At 41.0% G+C, this 17,430-nt stretch overlaps 1 protein-coding gene across 1 annotated transcript in view; it reads left to right on the forward strand.

Moving 5' to 3' along the window:
- Positions 1 to 16,636, forward strand: part of LOC115359829 (zinc finger protein 585A-like) — a 1,044,768-nt gene extending 1,028,132 nt beyond the window's left edge. Inside the window, exon 12 of the mRNA XM_030052472.1 lies at positions 16,103 to 16,636. Coding sequence (XP_029908332.1) covers positions 16,103 to 16,636 — 534 coding nt within the window. The remainder of the gene's footprint in view (positions 1 to 16,102) is intronic.
- Positions 16,637 to 17,430: the final 794 nt, after the last annotated feature.

Genomic DNA, 17,430 nt, shown 5'->3' on the forward strand with positions numbered 1-17,430 from the left:
TTTTAATATTATTCAATTTCGTCACAGTATTTCTTAGTTTACAATAATGTTGTCTATCAGACATTGAACCTGTTCTATCTGCAATTTTTTTGGCTTCATAACGCTGGGCCATTAATCCCCTCAATTCATCATCCAGCCAGGGTGCACTATTTGACCGAGCAGTCCATTTTTTCATTGGAGCATGTTTATCAGCTATCCCCATAAATAACTTCATGAATACACACAGTGCTTTTTCTGGATTTTCTTCTCTGCACACATCCGACCATTTCACACACTTGACCTCTTCCTCAAATAATGCCTGATTAAACCATTTATAAGACCTTCTATAATTAATTCTGGAACCAGCTTTTGAACAGTACTCTGGTCTGTTAACATAAATGTGATCAATGCATGTTGCTGTTCTATCACCGAATTTATTCCTAGATGTGTGGTTGCTGATGTCACTGCCTGAGTCAGTGTGTGTATTTGTGTGTGTATTTGGGAGAAGTTTCATCGAGCATCATACAGATGTAAGCAAACACGGGTGTGTCGGTGAGAGCAGCAGCAGGAGATGCTTCAGTCAATGCTGATGTTAGAGATGCAGCACATCCCAACACATTTTGTATATCTTGTGTTAATACAGAGAGAATTAGAGTTCCAGCAAAGTGTACACTGTAATAAATGCCTGTTTACTAAATAAACTGTTTCACGTGCAAATGCAGACAGTGTGTGTGTGGCTGCTTTTCCTGTGTTTTTGTTTTCCTGTGTCACATAAGGCGACTGTGCCCACTTAAACTAGCCGGCCCGCCTTCGCTCCCCAGGTAACAAGCTAACAAGTTAGCCACATGCTGAAGAAACGTTGCTGCCCCACAGACGGATGCAAGGAGACTCATGTTTCTCTGCACACTCTTCCAAAAGAAACACACGGGACAGACCAGCGGCTGACGGTTGGGAGCCATCCACACCGGGAGACATCCCAGCCCACGACTACAGGGGGCGCCACTGCAGAGACCACCCCGACCCAGACAGACAGGAGCCCATACCATGGCCATAAGGCCATGGAACAGGGTCCCCAACCATCCAGGCCAAGACAACCCCCAGGACGGCACCCCCCGCAGGCAGGCCAGACACAGCTCCGGGTGTGGAGGGCCCCCATGAGGAAAACACTGGAGCTAAAAACTAAAAGACAACAGAGTAAAATACAATCAATACTAAAAGGGATAGAAAAAAGAAACAATATAAAAAATGAAGTCTAATAAATGGGTGAGTGTTAATAAATTAAAGACTATAAAATTAAAAACAATAAAACAATACAGGCAACATAAATATGTATTAAAAAGTAAAAAAAAAAAAGAAATTATTTAACAAGCAACTAAAACCAATAAGAACAATAGAAGCAGCATAAAAGAGTGGTAACTAGAATCAGATAAAAGCCAAATTAAAAAGGTGGGTCTTGAGCCTGCGCTTAAAAACATCAACAGTCTCAGCAGCCCTGAGGTTCTCCGGCAGGCTGTTCCACAGACGTGGGCCATAATAATAAAATGAAGATTCACCATGAGTTTTTGTTCTAACGTTGGGAACAGTTAAAAGACCGGTACCGGAGGACCTGAGGGTGCGGGAGGGCTGGTAGGGTAAAAGCAGGTCAGACAGATAAGAAGGCCCAAGGCCGTTAAGACACTTAAAAACCAATAAAAGAACCTTAGAATCAACCCTGAAACGCACAGGGAGCCAATGCAGTGATTTTAAAACTGGTGTAATATGAGCCTGCTTTCTGGTCCTCGTCAGCACACGTGCAGCTGAGTTCTGAAGTAATTGAAGGTGTGAAATACTCTCTTTCGGGGGGAGACCAGAAAGCAGGGCATTACAATAATCTAAACGACTAGAGATAAAAGCATGCATTAGCACCATTGTGCTGGCCAGAGAGAGAAACGGGCGAACTCTGGCCATGTTCTTAAGATGATAAAATCCTATCTTTGTTATCCTTCTAATGTGTGGAATAAAATCAAGCTCAGAGTCGAAAAGGACGCCCAGATTTTTGACACATTGTGAGGGTTTAAAATCCTTTAGTTTTGGTAAAAGTTTCTCTCTCTTGCCTCCAATAACTAAAACCTCTGTTTTGTCCTGGTTGAGCTGTAGGAAGTTCTCTGCCATCCAGGGGCGTCACTAGGTTTTAAGGACAGGGGGCGCTTAGCCCCAGGAGATGCACAGGATGTGAGTGAACGCGCGCAAGCACAAAATTTCACAGACAGAAAACAAAGACTGAGAAATTACTTTTCAACATTTTTGGACAGATTTAACAAAGATACTGTACAGTGTAAAAGTTTTAGGCCACCAAGAGATTGTTTTTTTTTTTTTTTTTACTTCAGTCTATTCTTTAAATTTGGCTAATTTGGCTCATATATATGTCTCTTGGCTCTCTCCACTTTCTAATCTTGACTCTTAAATAAAAGCTAAAGTTAAATAAGTCATATAAGGTGCACCTTGACTGAAATGTTTCATATTCATGAGAATTTTTTGAAAAACAACCCCTTAAATAGTGGCTTCAGGGGACTTTTAAGAGACTTATAATATCAAAATTTAGACTTAAAACATAATGCATTCAAGTCACTGTATAATCAATTAAGGGTGTATGCTTAATTAGGGTCAATAGGCCTAGTAGGCGGCTCACTGGAATTGAAAGCACTCATGTAGTTCTATCAAAGTCCTTTTAGGCCAAGGCTGTTCACTTAATGGCCATATTGGTAACGCCTTTTAGGCATCTATTTCAGATCAGTAAGTGCAGGTGCCTATCAGCATGAATGGAGAATGAGCCCAAACTGCACATAGGAAGGCCATGGCGACAAAGTATACCACACAAATCCTTGTTTAAATCTGAATCTGAATCAGTTGGTGTATGTATCTCCCCATAAAGTTAGAACAAGGCTTAAAAATGCCTTATTTTTCACATTAACCTACTCATTGACAGAGTACATCCTGGCCTGTTTCAATTCCTTCACAATGTGCTCTATGATTTCTTGTGAGAAACTACTTATCATTTCATTTTGGGAAGAATGAGAGATAGGTGGTATGTGTCACACTGGATTTCTAACTGAAATCCAGTGTGAATAATTAACAAGTGCTTAAATAACAAGAAGGGGCACTCTCAATTAGTGCAGTTACAAAGTGCATTACAAGAGATCTGTCATTAAATGTTATGTTTATGGCACTTTATTTATTTATTATTGCTGCTATCTGGACTGGATTTCTCCAAACAAAATTTCGTTGTATTGTGATAAATAATAATAAAGATCAATCAGTCAAACACAATGGAGATTTTAAGGAGAATGGAGAATTAGGAAACCTTCAATGCCACTGTGTGTTTCATCTAGCCAATGACAGGCAGAATAATAAGAATCACTTTATTGTTTTTGTCAACAACAAAATTAGGTAATAAAGTAGGAACACCTTGTTGTCCTGACCGGGAATCGAACCGCCAGTCTTCTGCATGTCAGGCAGACATACTAATCTATTTGCCATTGGAACATTATCAATATGTAGTGTACCGCGTCTGGATATTATTATTAGTATATCATTATTATGTACTGATATTTGTGATACATCAAGGAGCTCCGCTCCCTTTTTTCAGAGCTAAAACAAGTGACAGAAATCAACATCATGCCAACAATTTAATTCACTATGCAAGCCAGGTTTTTATTTATTAAAATGGGGAGCACCTAGTTGATAAATTATATAGAGCTTTCTGCTGTTAGCTTGAGGCTGTAGCTAACTAACTGTTACTACCAGCAGTGATAACGACTTACTTTCTTGAAAAACTTGTGTACCGTATTTCACCAATTAATCGCGGGCGCAAATAGCCGCCGGGTTCTTATAAACGCCTGGGGTCTGCACCCATTTTGCGTATTAAACGCCCACCCGAATAACCGCCGGGGCGATTATTTGCATTATATTGAGGTAACCCAAAATAAGGCTATTCACCTTATTTTTGCAGAAGTAAACAGTTAGCCGCACAATAACTGTGCGGCACTTCTGTTTTCTGTCAAAATAAGAGCGCTAGCTAACGTTAGAAAAAAAGGGTGTACCGTAATCTTAAATTGCCCGACTGTAAATATGTTGGACGGTAACTGTCATCACGATAATGGCTTGGTGCAGTTCTGTGCAAAAATAAATAAAGGCCTGCAGCGAATAGCCGCCTGGTTCTTTTAAACGCCCGGGGTCCAAGTTGATTTTGCGTATTAAACGCCCGGGCGATTGATTGGTGAAATACGGTATGTCCCTGCTTCTTGTTGTCCTAACGCTGCTCTCAGTCGGCTGTGTGCAGCACGTATGCCGTGTATGCCGGCGGGGTGTAAGGTAGCAGTGAAAACGTGGACTGGATTTTCAGTAATGTGGGCGTTGTCTATACGAACAAGTGGAACGGACTGGATAACAAAGCACTGACGGCGCTCTCCACCTTACACTGTGAAGTGAAGGGAAACCAACAGATTTATGATCATATTCAAGTGAATAATGGCAGGTTATATTATTATTTATTTAAATTCATATTCTTGCGTCTTTATATTGATTTTGTCTGCACTTTTTTGTAAAAAAAAAAAAAAAAAAAAAAAAATATTATATATATAAAAAACCCCACCAAATTATTTGGGGGGGCTTAAGAAAATTTTAGGGGGGCTTCAGCCCCCCTAAAATAGGCCTAACGACGCCACTGCTGCCATCCATGACTTTATATCTAAAATGCAATTTAAAAAGGTATCAACCTGACACAATACAATGCCGGTTTCACAAAGACATTTTGTAAAAGATGCTGCTGTCCCCACATTGTCTGGACCAACGTCAACTCCGCGACCAGCAAGTGATTTTTTGTCTCTGTCTCATCAAGACGAAAACATTTCCAGAAGTTGTAAAGTTTTTAATTAGTACTGTTGATAACATTATAGCCGTTAACAGTCAGCCAGTCAGTGGAGAGGGGCTGATTCTCTCTTTGTTAAGCCGAAGCTCGAAAGAACAGAACCCACAATGCAGATGCGGAAAAGTAACAAGGTCTTTAATAACAAAAAATAAATTCCAAACAAGAATGAGTAGCACGGAGAAATCCGGGGAAGGCTGGGCGCAGCAGGCAGGACACGGAGGGGCAGGCAGGACACAAAGGCAGGCAGGGCAGGGTCTAAAGGCAGAGCAGAAAAAATCCAAATATCAGAAGACTGGTCACCACAGAGTAGCAAAAGACCAAAAGTAGGAGCCGGGACGTTACCACGCATGGTACGGGACGAACTGGCGATGAGTGGAGGTCTGAGCCGGGGTTATAAGGTCTGTAGATAGGTGAGATAATGACAGGATGGAAACCAGGTGCGTGATTGGGAACAGGTGAGTGGGAGAGACCAATGAGCCTGCCACGCCCAGCCTGTAGGGGAAAAAACACACACAAACACAGGGGGAAGGGAAACAGGGGAAAACACACACACAGACAGATGCGAGTCCTAACACTCTTCTGACTGGCTAAAGAGCATATACATTGACTGACTCAGCAGTGAGTGCTAACACTGTTTAACCTTGCTAGTTGATTGTATACCGTATTTCACCAATTAATCGCCCGGGCGTTTAATATGCCAAATCAACTTGGACCCCAGGCGTTTAAAAGAACCAGGCGGCTATTCGCTGCAGGCCTTTATTTATTTTTGCACAGACCTGCACCAGGCCATTATTGTGATGACAGTTACTGTCCAACATATTTATAGTCGGGCAATTTAAGATTACAGTGCACCCTTTTTTTCTAACGTTAGCTAGCGCTCTTATTTTGACAAAAAACAAAAGTGCTGCACTGTTATTGTGCGGAAAACTGTTTACTTCTGCAAAACTAAGGTGAGTAGCCTTATTTTGGGTTACCTCATTATGATGCAAATAATCGCCCCGGCAGTTATTCGGGTGGGTGTTTAATACGCAAAATGGGTGTTTAGTGCATTTTTTCTCTGTTTCACCGGTGCAGGGAGAAATAATGAAGCACATTGAGCCTTAATGCCTCTAATTTGCTATGCATGTCACAAATATTATTGCATTTCATTCAGTTTTTGCCATTTTGGAAATATTTCATGATGTTTATTTTATTTTTATAATATATTTTGTTATTGATGCAATCAGTTCTTGTCAATATATGTTTACCAGAAGCACTTTGAATACATTAACAGTTGCACAGCTGTAGCTTTATATTTGATATTTGTAGATTTGAATACTGTTGTACAACAAAACCTTTTCAGAACTAATTTGAACTAATTAATAGAAAATAGAACATTATTAATTGGTGAAAATTAATAGATTTAGAACTTAACTATGATTTAAACAGACAATGTATGAGTTTAATGAGCTGATCCAATCTCGTTTGGCCTGCTATAGGTCAGGGGTTTTTTTTGTGAGTGGACGTCATGACAAGGGTCGCAGCTGTTGCACGTCCATGAGAGCACATCCTGCCGGGTGTGTGTGAGATTGAAGAATTCCAGATCCAGAACCAATTCCCAGTGCAAGCTGGGTGGCGAGCCAACCCGAACCACTGATATTCAACACCTACAAGTGTGCAGGATTCCTGATTTCCCCTCACTCATGGACTGTGTGGTAGGACAAATAAACACTGACACTGACTTTAAAAAGGGCCCCAACGCAAGAAAGGCTGAATTTGGGTTTTCATTTTGCCGGCTTTATTATTTTAATTTAGTATTTTTCATTCATTGTTTACATAACTGTTGTAAATTTTTCCTGTGCTTTAAATTTGCAATATAAATGTGGCCATACAAAACACAAACCATAAGTGTTCATGTCATTTGATGTTCAAATTCCTGGCTCTTAACAACTTAGTGTCTTCTGATACTGGTCCAGCTATTGTTATTGATTGATACTTACCTGTGCTCTATTGCTATATTGTAACCAGGGTTACACCTGGGTTGAATTAGCGAGTTGATAACCGGCTTTATGGTACCGAAAATCCGGAGTGCGGAAGAAAGCCCGGCTATGTTAATCCAGCTTTATGGTACAGGCCTCAGGTTAAATTCAGGATAAGAGCTCAGCAGGTAGAAAAGCCCCACCTACTGACCAATCAGCTCTCTTGGAAAATGGCCTGCCCATTTTCCCTTTCTTCTTCTTTTATAAAATTAAAATTAATACATTTTACAATTCTTCTTCTATTTATTTTTACTCATGACTCTGCACTGTCCAACCAAAAAATGATCTTGTAGACTGATGTAATGATTTAAAAAAAAAAAATGTTTTTGAAAATAAATGAGGGGAATTTAATTCAGAGGGTTAAATAAAAGTCTGATAAAATACACGCCAGCCTCTGGTCTCCTTTAGGTTTCCATTAGTTTGCTCATATTTAGTATTTAGGGTGTCTGCCCTGAAAAGTCCACATGAGAGTTGGTGCCAAATGTTTTACAGTCTTTAAGTGACAGTGAAATAATATTTCAACCAGCAGAATAAACACAAGGCGTCAGATGGTTTATAAAATGAAATATCAGAATCAGTTGAATCAAAGTGACGATTCTGATGAAACTAAAACTGAGAGCAGACCTCCATCAAGGGTCAACCCTCATTAGGCCCGTTTCCACTGCCGGAACTTCGAGGTAATTTTATGGGGCCGGGGCCGTTGTTGCGTGTCTCCGCCGCCGGAACCGCCCCGAAGGAAAGAGTTCCTAAACTTTTACAGGGACTAAAATAAGGCCCTGCCTAATGTGCTAGCTAATGCTAACAACACACTTTTTAGCTGGCATTTTTAGGGACGCTAACGTTAGCTTTAGCGGACGTTAGCTAAGGCTAACAACACGCATTTTGATGCCCCGGTCATGGTCGCGCAACCGCCCGATAACTTTACAGGAACCTTCCTCCTACTCGGCCCTCTCAGTGGAGACACGGCAGCTGAGAGGGCCGAGCGAGAGGACGTTCCTGTGGCAGCTCCTGCCCCCCAAATACTACCAGGAACCTTTTGGTGGAAACAGGCCTCTTGTTAGAGAGGGCCAGTTCCTCTGCAGCCGGCGGGGTTAAAGCAGGGACACTGCCGGCCTCTCGTCGTCGGCGCTCAGCGTGGTCGAGTCACGACAGGAAGGGGGCGCCGTTCGGTCGTTTTACGGCTGCAGAATCACATCACATAGAAAAGATCTCCATGACGTTCAGACTCTTCTCCCTGGAAACCAGCAGCTCATGTTGGGATCCGTGGAAACCTCAGGATCCCTGCTGGAATTTCAAAATAAAGTTAATTAAGAGACTTAAAAAAAAAAAAAAAAAAAAGGGACTCCCTGTAGGCAAACAGAATTCTGTATCTGATCTTTTCGTCTTATTGTGACCAACATAAAACATGAGAAAGAAAATGGGAGTGCTTGTTGGATTGTATTCTATCTTATTGTGTACTTTCTTAATTTGTATTCATTTATTTGTTGTATTTATTTATTCTTATTCTTATTTGACTTTATATTTTTATCTTTCTTTCTTTCTTTATCCTAATTTTTTGTTATTTGTCGTATTTGATCTAAATGACTACCGCCCTGTGGCACTCACCCCCATCCTGATGAAGTGCTTTGAGAAACTGGTTCTCCAGCATGTAAAGAACAACATCCCTGCCAGTCTGGACCCTCAGCAGTTTGCATTCAGAACCAACAGATCCACAGTGGATGCCATCTCCACTACTCTCCACTCAGTCTTCACTCACCTGGAGAAAAGCAACACCTACACCAGAATGCTGTTTGTTGATTTCAGCTCAGCTTTCAACACAATCTCCCCCATGAAGCTGATTGGAAAACTGAACACTCTGGGCATCAGTACCACCCTCTGCAACTGGATACTGGACTTCCTCACAAACAGACCCCAGTCAGTTCGGATTGGCAGTCTCTCCCCTCCACTCTAGTGCTCAACACCGGAGCGCCCCAGGGCTGTGTGCTCAGCCCCCTCCTGTTCACGCTGTACACCCACGACTGCAACCCCCGACATGGAGAGAACTCTATTGTGAAGTTCGCAGATGACACCACCATCATCAGCCGGATTTCCAACAATGATGAGTTTTCATATCGGGAGGAAATCAACCATCTTGCAGAACGGTGCACAGAAAACAACCTACTGCTCAACGTCAGCAAAACCAAAGAGCTGATAGTTGATTTTAGAAAAAAGGAGGCAAAGACACACAACCCTATCTACATCAATGAAGCTGAGGTGGAGCAAGTGAGCAGTTTCAAGTTCCTGGGAATCAACATAACAGAGAACCTGTCATGGACTTCACATATCTCTGCCCTGGTTAAAAAAGCTCAGAAACGGCCGTATTTCTTAAGGAAACTTAAGGAACAGCAAAAAACTTCGCACATCTATTACTCGGGCAGGTGCGTCGGAAAAGGACAAACCAGTCCAAAGTAATTAAACGATAAATTCCCGCACACTGGCCAACTTCCAGAACAAAGAATTTATTGCGACATTTCGGTCATAGACCTTTTTCAAGCAAATCTTTGCTTCATTCATCTTTGCTTGAAAAAGGTCTATGACTGAAACGTCGCAATAAACTCTTTGTTCTGGAAGTTGGCCAGTTTTCTGGGGGTTTGCTGTGTTTGTAAGATCTAACTTGCCCGTCTCTATTTCAAGTGCTGCTTCTGTGCCACACTGTTTTGAGTTTATTGTTCTGAAAATCAGTTTATCTCATGACAGGTCCTTTAATCTACTGGGTGTTTATAGACCACCATTGGCTGTCCCTGGTTCTATCAGTGCTTTAGCTGATTTGCTTGCCCAGTTTGAGCAGACTGAGCTATTGGTCCTGGGTGACCTAAACTAGAACTGGTTATCGAATGATTCATCCAGTCTAAAGGAGAGAGGAAATTTCAACCTGTCACAGCTGATTGAGGAACCAGCCAGACCCAAATTAAAGGATCCATCAAAATCTACCCTGATTGACTTAATTTTTTCAAACAGGAAGGAAAACATTACAGCCTCTGGGGTTTTCCCACTTGGTTTTAGTGATCATTGTCCTGTGGTATGCATACACAACTGTAAGCGGAAGAAACTGGGCTCTAAAATTGTTTTTAAAAGGAATTTTAAATCCTTTAATGAGCAGTCCTTCCTCAGGGACCTTGCTGACAGTAATTTATGTCACACCTCTGACATTCCTAATGTAGAGGCAGCCCTAGAATATCTCACATATATTTTACTTGCTGTCATAGATAAACATGCACCACTCAAGAATCTTAGGATTAAGGAAAGATCAAGCCCATGGTTTAATTCAGAGTTGTCTTTGTTATTCAAGGCAAGGGACAAAGCCTGGTCACAAGCCAGGCGTACTGGCTTGTGACAACTTAAGAATAAAGGCACATCCTCCTTACGGAAAACAAAAGCAAACTATTATACTGAACTGATTTCCAAATCTGCCTCCGATCCTTCAAAATTCTGGAAAGCAGTAAATACAAAAGATAAATCCTCCTTATCAATTCCAACTTATATAATGTTAAATGGTTGTCAGGTAAACGAGGCATCTGATATTTGTCAGGCTTTTAACACTCAGTTTGCTTCAGTTGGAAAAAAGGATGACATTGAACACCCAGGAGCAGCGTCTTGTTCTAAGTTTTTAACCCATTTATCAACTCCTGTTTCTACTTCTCCTGCCTTTCCTCAGTTTACTCTACAGGCTGTCACTCCCTCTGCTGTTAGTAAGGCACTGCAGGCCATTGATTGTAGGTCAGCAATTGGAGAGGACAACCTAGAACCTTTCTTTTTAAAGGTTCTCTGCCCCTTTTATTACTGAGCAGCTTACTTATCTTTTCAACCTTTCTATGTTTAGTGAAATTGTCCCTCTAGTTTGGAAATCTGCTCACATAATCCCACTGCATAAAGGTGGTAATAGAAATGATTTAAATAACTATAGACCGATTTCCAAACTGCTCTGCCTTGCTAAAATACTGGAATCTCTTGTAAATGAGCAGCTCAAATCATTCCTCTCAGAAAATTCTGTGTTGACCCCAAATTAATCTGGCTTCAGAGCCCGACATAGTACCATCACTGCTGCTACCAGGGTTTTAAATGATATTATTTGTGATGTTGATAACAAGAAATACTGTGCGGCACTTTTTGTTGACCTTATAAAAGCGTTTGGCGCTGTTGACCATGCTTTGCTGCTCCAGAAATTATGTGATATTGGTTTTGATTTAAATGCCTGTAATTTGTTTCGTGATTATTTGTCTCATAGACAACAATGTGTAATCCTGGGTAATAATCGCTCTAAATTCCTGCCACTGGCAAAAGGGGTTCCTCAAGGTTCTATTCTGGGTCCAATTTTGTTCTCAATTTTCAGTAACAATATTACAAATTCTATAACAGGCTGCTCATCTCTATGCAGATGATACAGTCCTATACTGTTCTGCTGATATTGCTCAGTCTGCTGTTGAAACCCTTCAAAAGGCTTTTAACACACTTCAAGATGCTCTTTTCAAATTGAAATTATTACTGAATCCAAACAAGACTAAATTTATGCTGTTTTCTTGTAGTGATGTTGATATCAACATACCACTGTGTATCTCGACCCGGGACGGTCATAATATAGAGAGGGTCTCAGAATATAAATATCTTGGCATTTGGCTGGACCAAAAACTTAATTTTAAGTTTCATATTGCCATGCTTGTTACCAAGCTGCGGCAGAAAATAGGGTATTTTTATAAAAATAGAGGCAGCTTTCCTATGTCCTGCAGGAAGCGGGTAGTTGAGGCAGTATTCCTGTCTGTCCTGGATTACGGTGATGTCATTTATCGCCATGCATCTGCTTCCACCCTAAAACCATTAGATGCTGTTTAGCACTCAGCCTGAAAATTTATTACTGGTGACAGTTATTTTGTCCATCATTGTGTCTTGTACGATAAACTTGGCCGGACTTCCCTGTCTGTCAGACGGAATAGGCATTGGCTTGTTTTCATTTATAAAGCCCACATTGGAAGGCTTCCTCATTATCTGAGCTCTCTATTGAGGTGGTCCAGTAGGAATTACTCCACACACTCTTCCAATTTTTTGTTGCTCCAAGTACCATGCCCATGTACTGAACTTGGAAAAACTGCTTTTAGCTTCTGTGCAGCTCACAGCTGGAACACTTTGCAATGTCACTTGAGGCTTGAATCAGTTGTACACCTCAACCAGCTCAAATCTTTGATTGCTGATTATTTTACTCATACTTGTAACTGCTTTTAATTTTTTCCCTGTTTTATTCTGTTTTATTCCGTTTTTTCTGTTTTAATCCCTGTTTTATTCTGTTTTAATCCCTGTTTTATTCTGTTTTAATCCCTGTTTTATTCTGTTTTAGTCCCTGTTTTATTATGTTTTTGTTATTGTATTGTAATTCCGTATTGTTTTTATGGTTGTTGTACATTCGGCATCATTGTAAATGAGGGCTTGCTCTCAATGATTCTCCGAATCCAAATAAAGGTTGAATGAATATATTCTTATTTAAGTTTTTATTTATCTATTTATTTATTTACACTCGGGTGCTTTCTGAGTGCATAACAGCCACTACCCATAGATAAGAGTCCGTTTTTTTTTTTGTTTGTTTGTTTGTTTTTTTAAAGTAAAGGGCAGTTAGAAAATAAAAATAAAATGGGAGTGCTTTTTGAAATGGATGATTTATTTATTTTTTTATTTTGTAGTTTGTTTGTTTTTTTATTTTATTTTATAGCAGTTTCCCTCTGAGTGCATAACAGCCATGACTCCTAGTTAAGATTCAATGGTTTAAAAAAAAACAAAAAAAAAAAACAATTATAGTAACTCTGGTTCCAACCAAGATTTAAAGAAGCTTCAGAAATATAGGGCTATAATCAAAAGACAGGACCAGTTTTTGTTAGTTACCATAGTAACCATTAGCAGCCAAAGTCACAGATTTACGGAACAACATTCTCAGAATCGGAATCATCAGCCGAGGAAGAAAATAAACAAAACCTCATTTCTGAGGCGAATATCTGAGTACTTTCTCTTGGAGTCAAAGCAGCGAAAAGTCGGATCTCAACTTTGTGAAGATGTCTGATCTCTGCGAGCTGAGATCGCAGGTGATGCGGGAACAGACTGCAGCCACCGAGGAGACGCTGGCTCTGCCGGAGGAGACGCTGGCTGAGTACAAGCTGCAAAACTCTCGCCTGAAACTGAAGGTGGAGAGGCAGCAGAGGCTCCTGGACGCCATCTTGCTGCCGGAGGTGCGACTGCACAGAGGTTCGTAAGTTTTAAACGCCATTTTCACATCAGCGACTCACCTGGACCCTGACAGGCGAGGTTAACGGCCAGTTAAGATTCAAAAGAAAACATTGAGACAATCTACAGCGTCTGTGAGATAATGATATCAATACCAATGCATGATAATAACAACTAATGATATCAATATTAATGCATGACAATAACAACTAATGATATCAATATTAATGCATGACAATAACAACTCTAAATGACCAACTTCACAGGCTAATATCATGTTAGCGGGTCTGTTCAGCCACAACTTTCAGATCATTTTAAAAACAAATTGTTTATTCTGAATACAAATTATTTATCATCATATTTACTGATAGACAGCCGTTACTAGAGCAATTTCCATATTTTACCACATTACCCTGCGCTTCGTCTGTCTGTGCCGTGACCTGTTTATCGGTGCTGTCGCCTCCTGGAGTGGAATCAAAAAACAAAAATTTGAAAAAATGAAGTTATAGTGGCTGCTGTGGATCACACAGGCCTCTGTACGATGCAGTACCAGGGTCACTGCAGGTGGGTCGGGGGCGGGGCCACATTCTAAAACAAAAAACTCTGAATTTTCTAGACAACTACTACTAGTAGGCTACTAGCAGTAACAGTAGTAGTAGTAGTATTTTAGTAGTCATTGTAGTAGTAGTATATTAGTAGTAGTCGTAGCAATAGTAGTAGTAGTAGTAGTGTTAGTATATTAATTGTTAGGCTATAGTTGTACTAGTAGTAGTAGCAATTGTAGTAGTAGTAGTAATTGTAATAGTAGTAGTAGTGGTAGTATATTAATAGTTGTAGTTATGGTAGTAGTGGTAGTAGTAGTAGCAATAGTAGTAGTGGTAGTAGTAGTAATAGTAGTAGTAGTAATAGTAGCACTAGTAGTGGTAGTAGTAGCAATAGTCATAATAATTGTAGTAGTACTACAGAATTTTCTGGATTAAAGTTGTAAATTTCATAGAAAAAAGCTTTTGAGATTAAAGTGGTTGCTTACAAAAAACCCTCACAAATCTATGTTAAAAAAAAAACAAAGTCCTAAATTCTGAGATTTTAAAGTCACAGATGTATGAGACAAAAAACTCATGTGCTGCCTCCTGCTGGCCGTGTCTCAGGCCTGCAGCTGATCAACTCAGCAAATTCTACTTTGACATGGGATTCAGGAACAAAGAAATCCTGCTGATTTTAGCCCAGAATCACCAAATTGTTTTCTTCTGAATCGGCCCAAGTCACAGCAACGTCTCTTCAGAGTCCAGATGCTGAGGAGGAGATTGTGATTCTGGGCTCAAACCAGCAGGATTTTCCTCTGACTGGATCCCACAGGAGGAGAACAACTAGTTTTTGTAAATTTTTGAGGCTTTACTGAGGCTCGTGTGTCGAGGGAATTGCAATAACCTAGACAGGACTAAATCAAAGTGTGAATCAGAAGTTGGAGGGCTCGAGAAGACAAGCTATTTTTGCGATGTTTTTTATTTAAAGAAAAAACTTTAAAGAAAACACTGGGCGAGCTTTGAGACATGAAGACATGAACTGGTCAAAGATGACAAAAAGATTCTCAGTGGCAGGTTTGATATTAGAGTGAAGTCGGCCAATAATCTTATCAACTGAGGCGGTGAGGTTATCAGGACCATGTAAAACAAAGTTTTTATTGGGGCTCTGGTGGGCGAAGTTACGGGACGTCCGATCTTTGGTGGCCAAGCAATCATGGAGTGAACTGGAATTAGGTGAGAATAAGAAACAACCTATTTCTCACCTAATTATTGTGGAAGGAAAATACACATTTTGGGCGGCTCAGACTTCCTGATTGATTCAGACTTGCTAATTGACGGGCCCATCCTGTCGTCTGGGCCTGGCCTTTAATCCTGTAGGCATGCACATGAACACTTACCGTGTCTTTTGTTCCCATTCGGAACCGCACCCTACCTGATCACTGCCTTAAAATACCTTGATCACTGTCTTACAATACCTTCCCTCACCTTTTGTTCTCTGCCTATTTACATACCGTTTGTACTCACTGTTTAAAGGTCTTCCCCTGACATTGCTCTTGGTGAGCTCACCGTACCAGATACCCTCTGTGTCGGTCAGTTCACCAGTGTGCTGCTATACTTCAATGAACTCACACCATTACAGCAAACTCCTAGACTGGACTACAGTGGTTTTTCTTCAACATTACAAAACAAACCAACAAAAAACAAAAAAAGCAAGTGTTGATTGTCACCATATCTGTTTTTTACAAAAGCTTTAGTAGGGATTATGCTGACATGAAGTGATGCTGACAGGCTCGGGTCATCTTCCAAGCATAATTTTGTGTGTGTGTCTCTCTCTCTCTCTCTGTGTGTGTGTGTGTGTGTGTTTTCCAGTGGTGTGTAAAGAGGAGGTCCCCCCTGAGCAGCTTCAGCGGACCCCCAGTCTGGAGTTTGAGCCCCCACACATTAAGGAGGAACAGGAGGAACTCTGCACCAATCAGCAAGGAGAGCAGCCTCAGGATATCACCAGGCTGCCGTTCACTGCTGTCCCTGTGAAGAGTGAGGAGGATGAAGAGGAAGCTCAGTGGAGCAGAGACGGCCGCCGCTCCACTGGACAGATGGAAGCAGAAGATGGTGGAGAGGAACGAGCCAGGAACCCAGAACCCTCCTCTGAGGCTGAGACTGAGGACAGTGATGACTGGGATGAGACCAGTGAAGTCCAGTCAGGTTCAAACCCACTGAGTGACGTCCCTCTCAGTCATGACAGTCCTGATGTGGGAGAGAAACCAGCTTCCTGCTCCAAGACCAAGAACACAGGAAAGAGTACATTCCCCTGCTTACTCTGTGGTAAAGGGTTTACACGGAAAGGAGCCCTCAGGATACACATGAGAATCCACACTCCATTCGACTGCTCACTCTGTGGTAAAGGGTTTACCACGAGTGGACACTTCAATGGACACATGAGAATCCACACTGGAGAGAAACCATTCATCTGCTCACTCTGTGGTAAAGGGTTTACACAGAAAGGAAACCTCAACAAACACATGAGAACCCACACTGGAGAGAAATCATTCGTCTGCTCACTCTGTGGTAAAGGGTTTATCGAGAAAGGAAGCCTCAAGATACACATGAGAATCCACACTGGAGAGAAACCGTTCCCCTGCTCACTCTGTGGTAAAGGGTTTATCGAGAAAGGAAACCTCAACAAACACATGAAAATCCACATTGGAGAGAAACCATTCATCTGCTCACTCTGTGGTAAAGGGTTTGTCGAGAAAGGAAACCTCAACAAACACATGAGAACCCACACTGGAGTTAAACCGTTCGTCTGCTCACTCTGTGGTAAAGGGTTTATCATGAGTGGACACCTCAAGCGACACATGAGAACCCACACTGGAGAGAAACCATCCGTCTGCTCCGTCTGTGGTAAAGGGTTTACACAGAAAGGAAACCTCAAAAGACACATGATAACCCATGTTGGGGAGAACCTGTAGAGACGCAGTCCTGCATGCGTGTGTGTTTATTGTTGTTTATTAGGATCCCCATTAGCTTTTGTCAAGACAAAAGCTAGTCTTCCTGGGGTCCATCACAAGAATAAAAACATTACATAAACCATCATTTCACGATTCAGCAATCACCCGTCTTCTCAATAATTAAAGAAAAAGATGCTACAGTAAATAAGACAGAATCAGTTTGAAATACACCAAAATCACCTCTGGGGATTAGTACAGGCTTATTTGCATCAAGTGTTGTTTCAACTTTTTCTTGAAGCTAAATTTCGTACTAATATTCTTTATGTCATTAGACAATGAGTTCCATCCTCTTGTAGCTCAATAGATAACAGTAGATTTAAGTAGCTCTGTTCTTGGTTTAGGTGGTTCAATATAACCTGAACTGGCTTGTCTAGTCATGTGGTTATGTATATCGCGTGAGTATTCAACTTGGTCATAGAAGTGCTGTGGTTTCTTGTCAATTAACACATTCCGGAAAAAAGTGAGAATACGAGAATGTATTCTGTTCTCAACAGGAAGCCATGAGAGATTTCTGTGTAGTTCTGTAGCATGTGTTCTTTTAGAGCACTGGAGAGCTAATCTTGCAGCCTTGTTTTGAGCTATTTGCATTTTTGCATGTCTTTCTTTGAAGCAGATGACCAAATGGCAGGGCAGTACTCAAGGTGTGACAAAACTAGAGCTTGTGTCACTTCTTTCATAGTATTTTGCTGTATGTACTTTGAGCATTTTCCAGTCATAGCAATGCTCCTTCCCATTTTTGTCACTATGTTATCTAT

Source organism: Myripristis murdjan, chromosome 5, assembly GCF_902150065.1.
Source record: "Myripristis murdjan chromosome 5, fMyrMur1.1, whole genome shotgun sequence".
Lineage (NCBI taxonomy): Eukaryota > Metazoa > Chordata > Actinopteri > Holocentriformes > Holocentridae > Myripristis > Myripristis murdjan.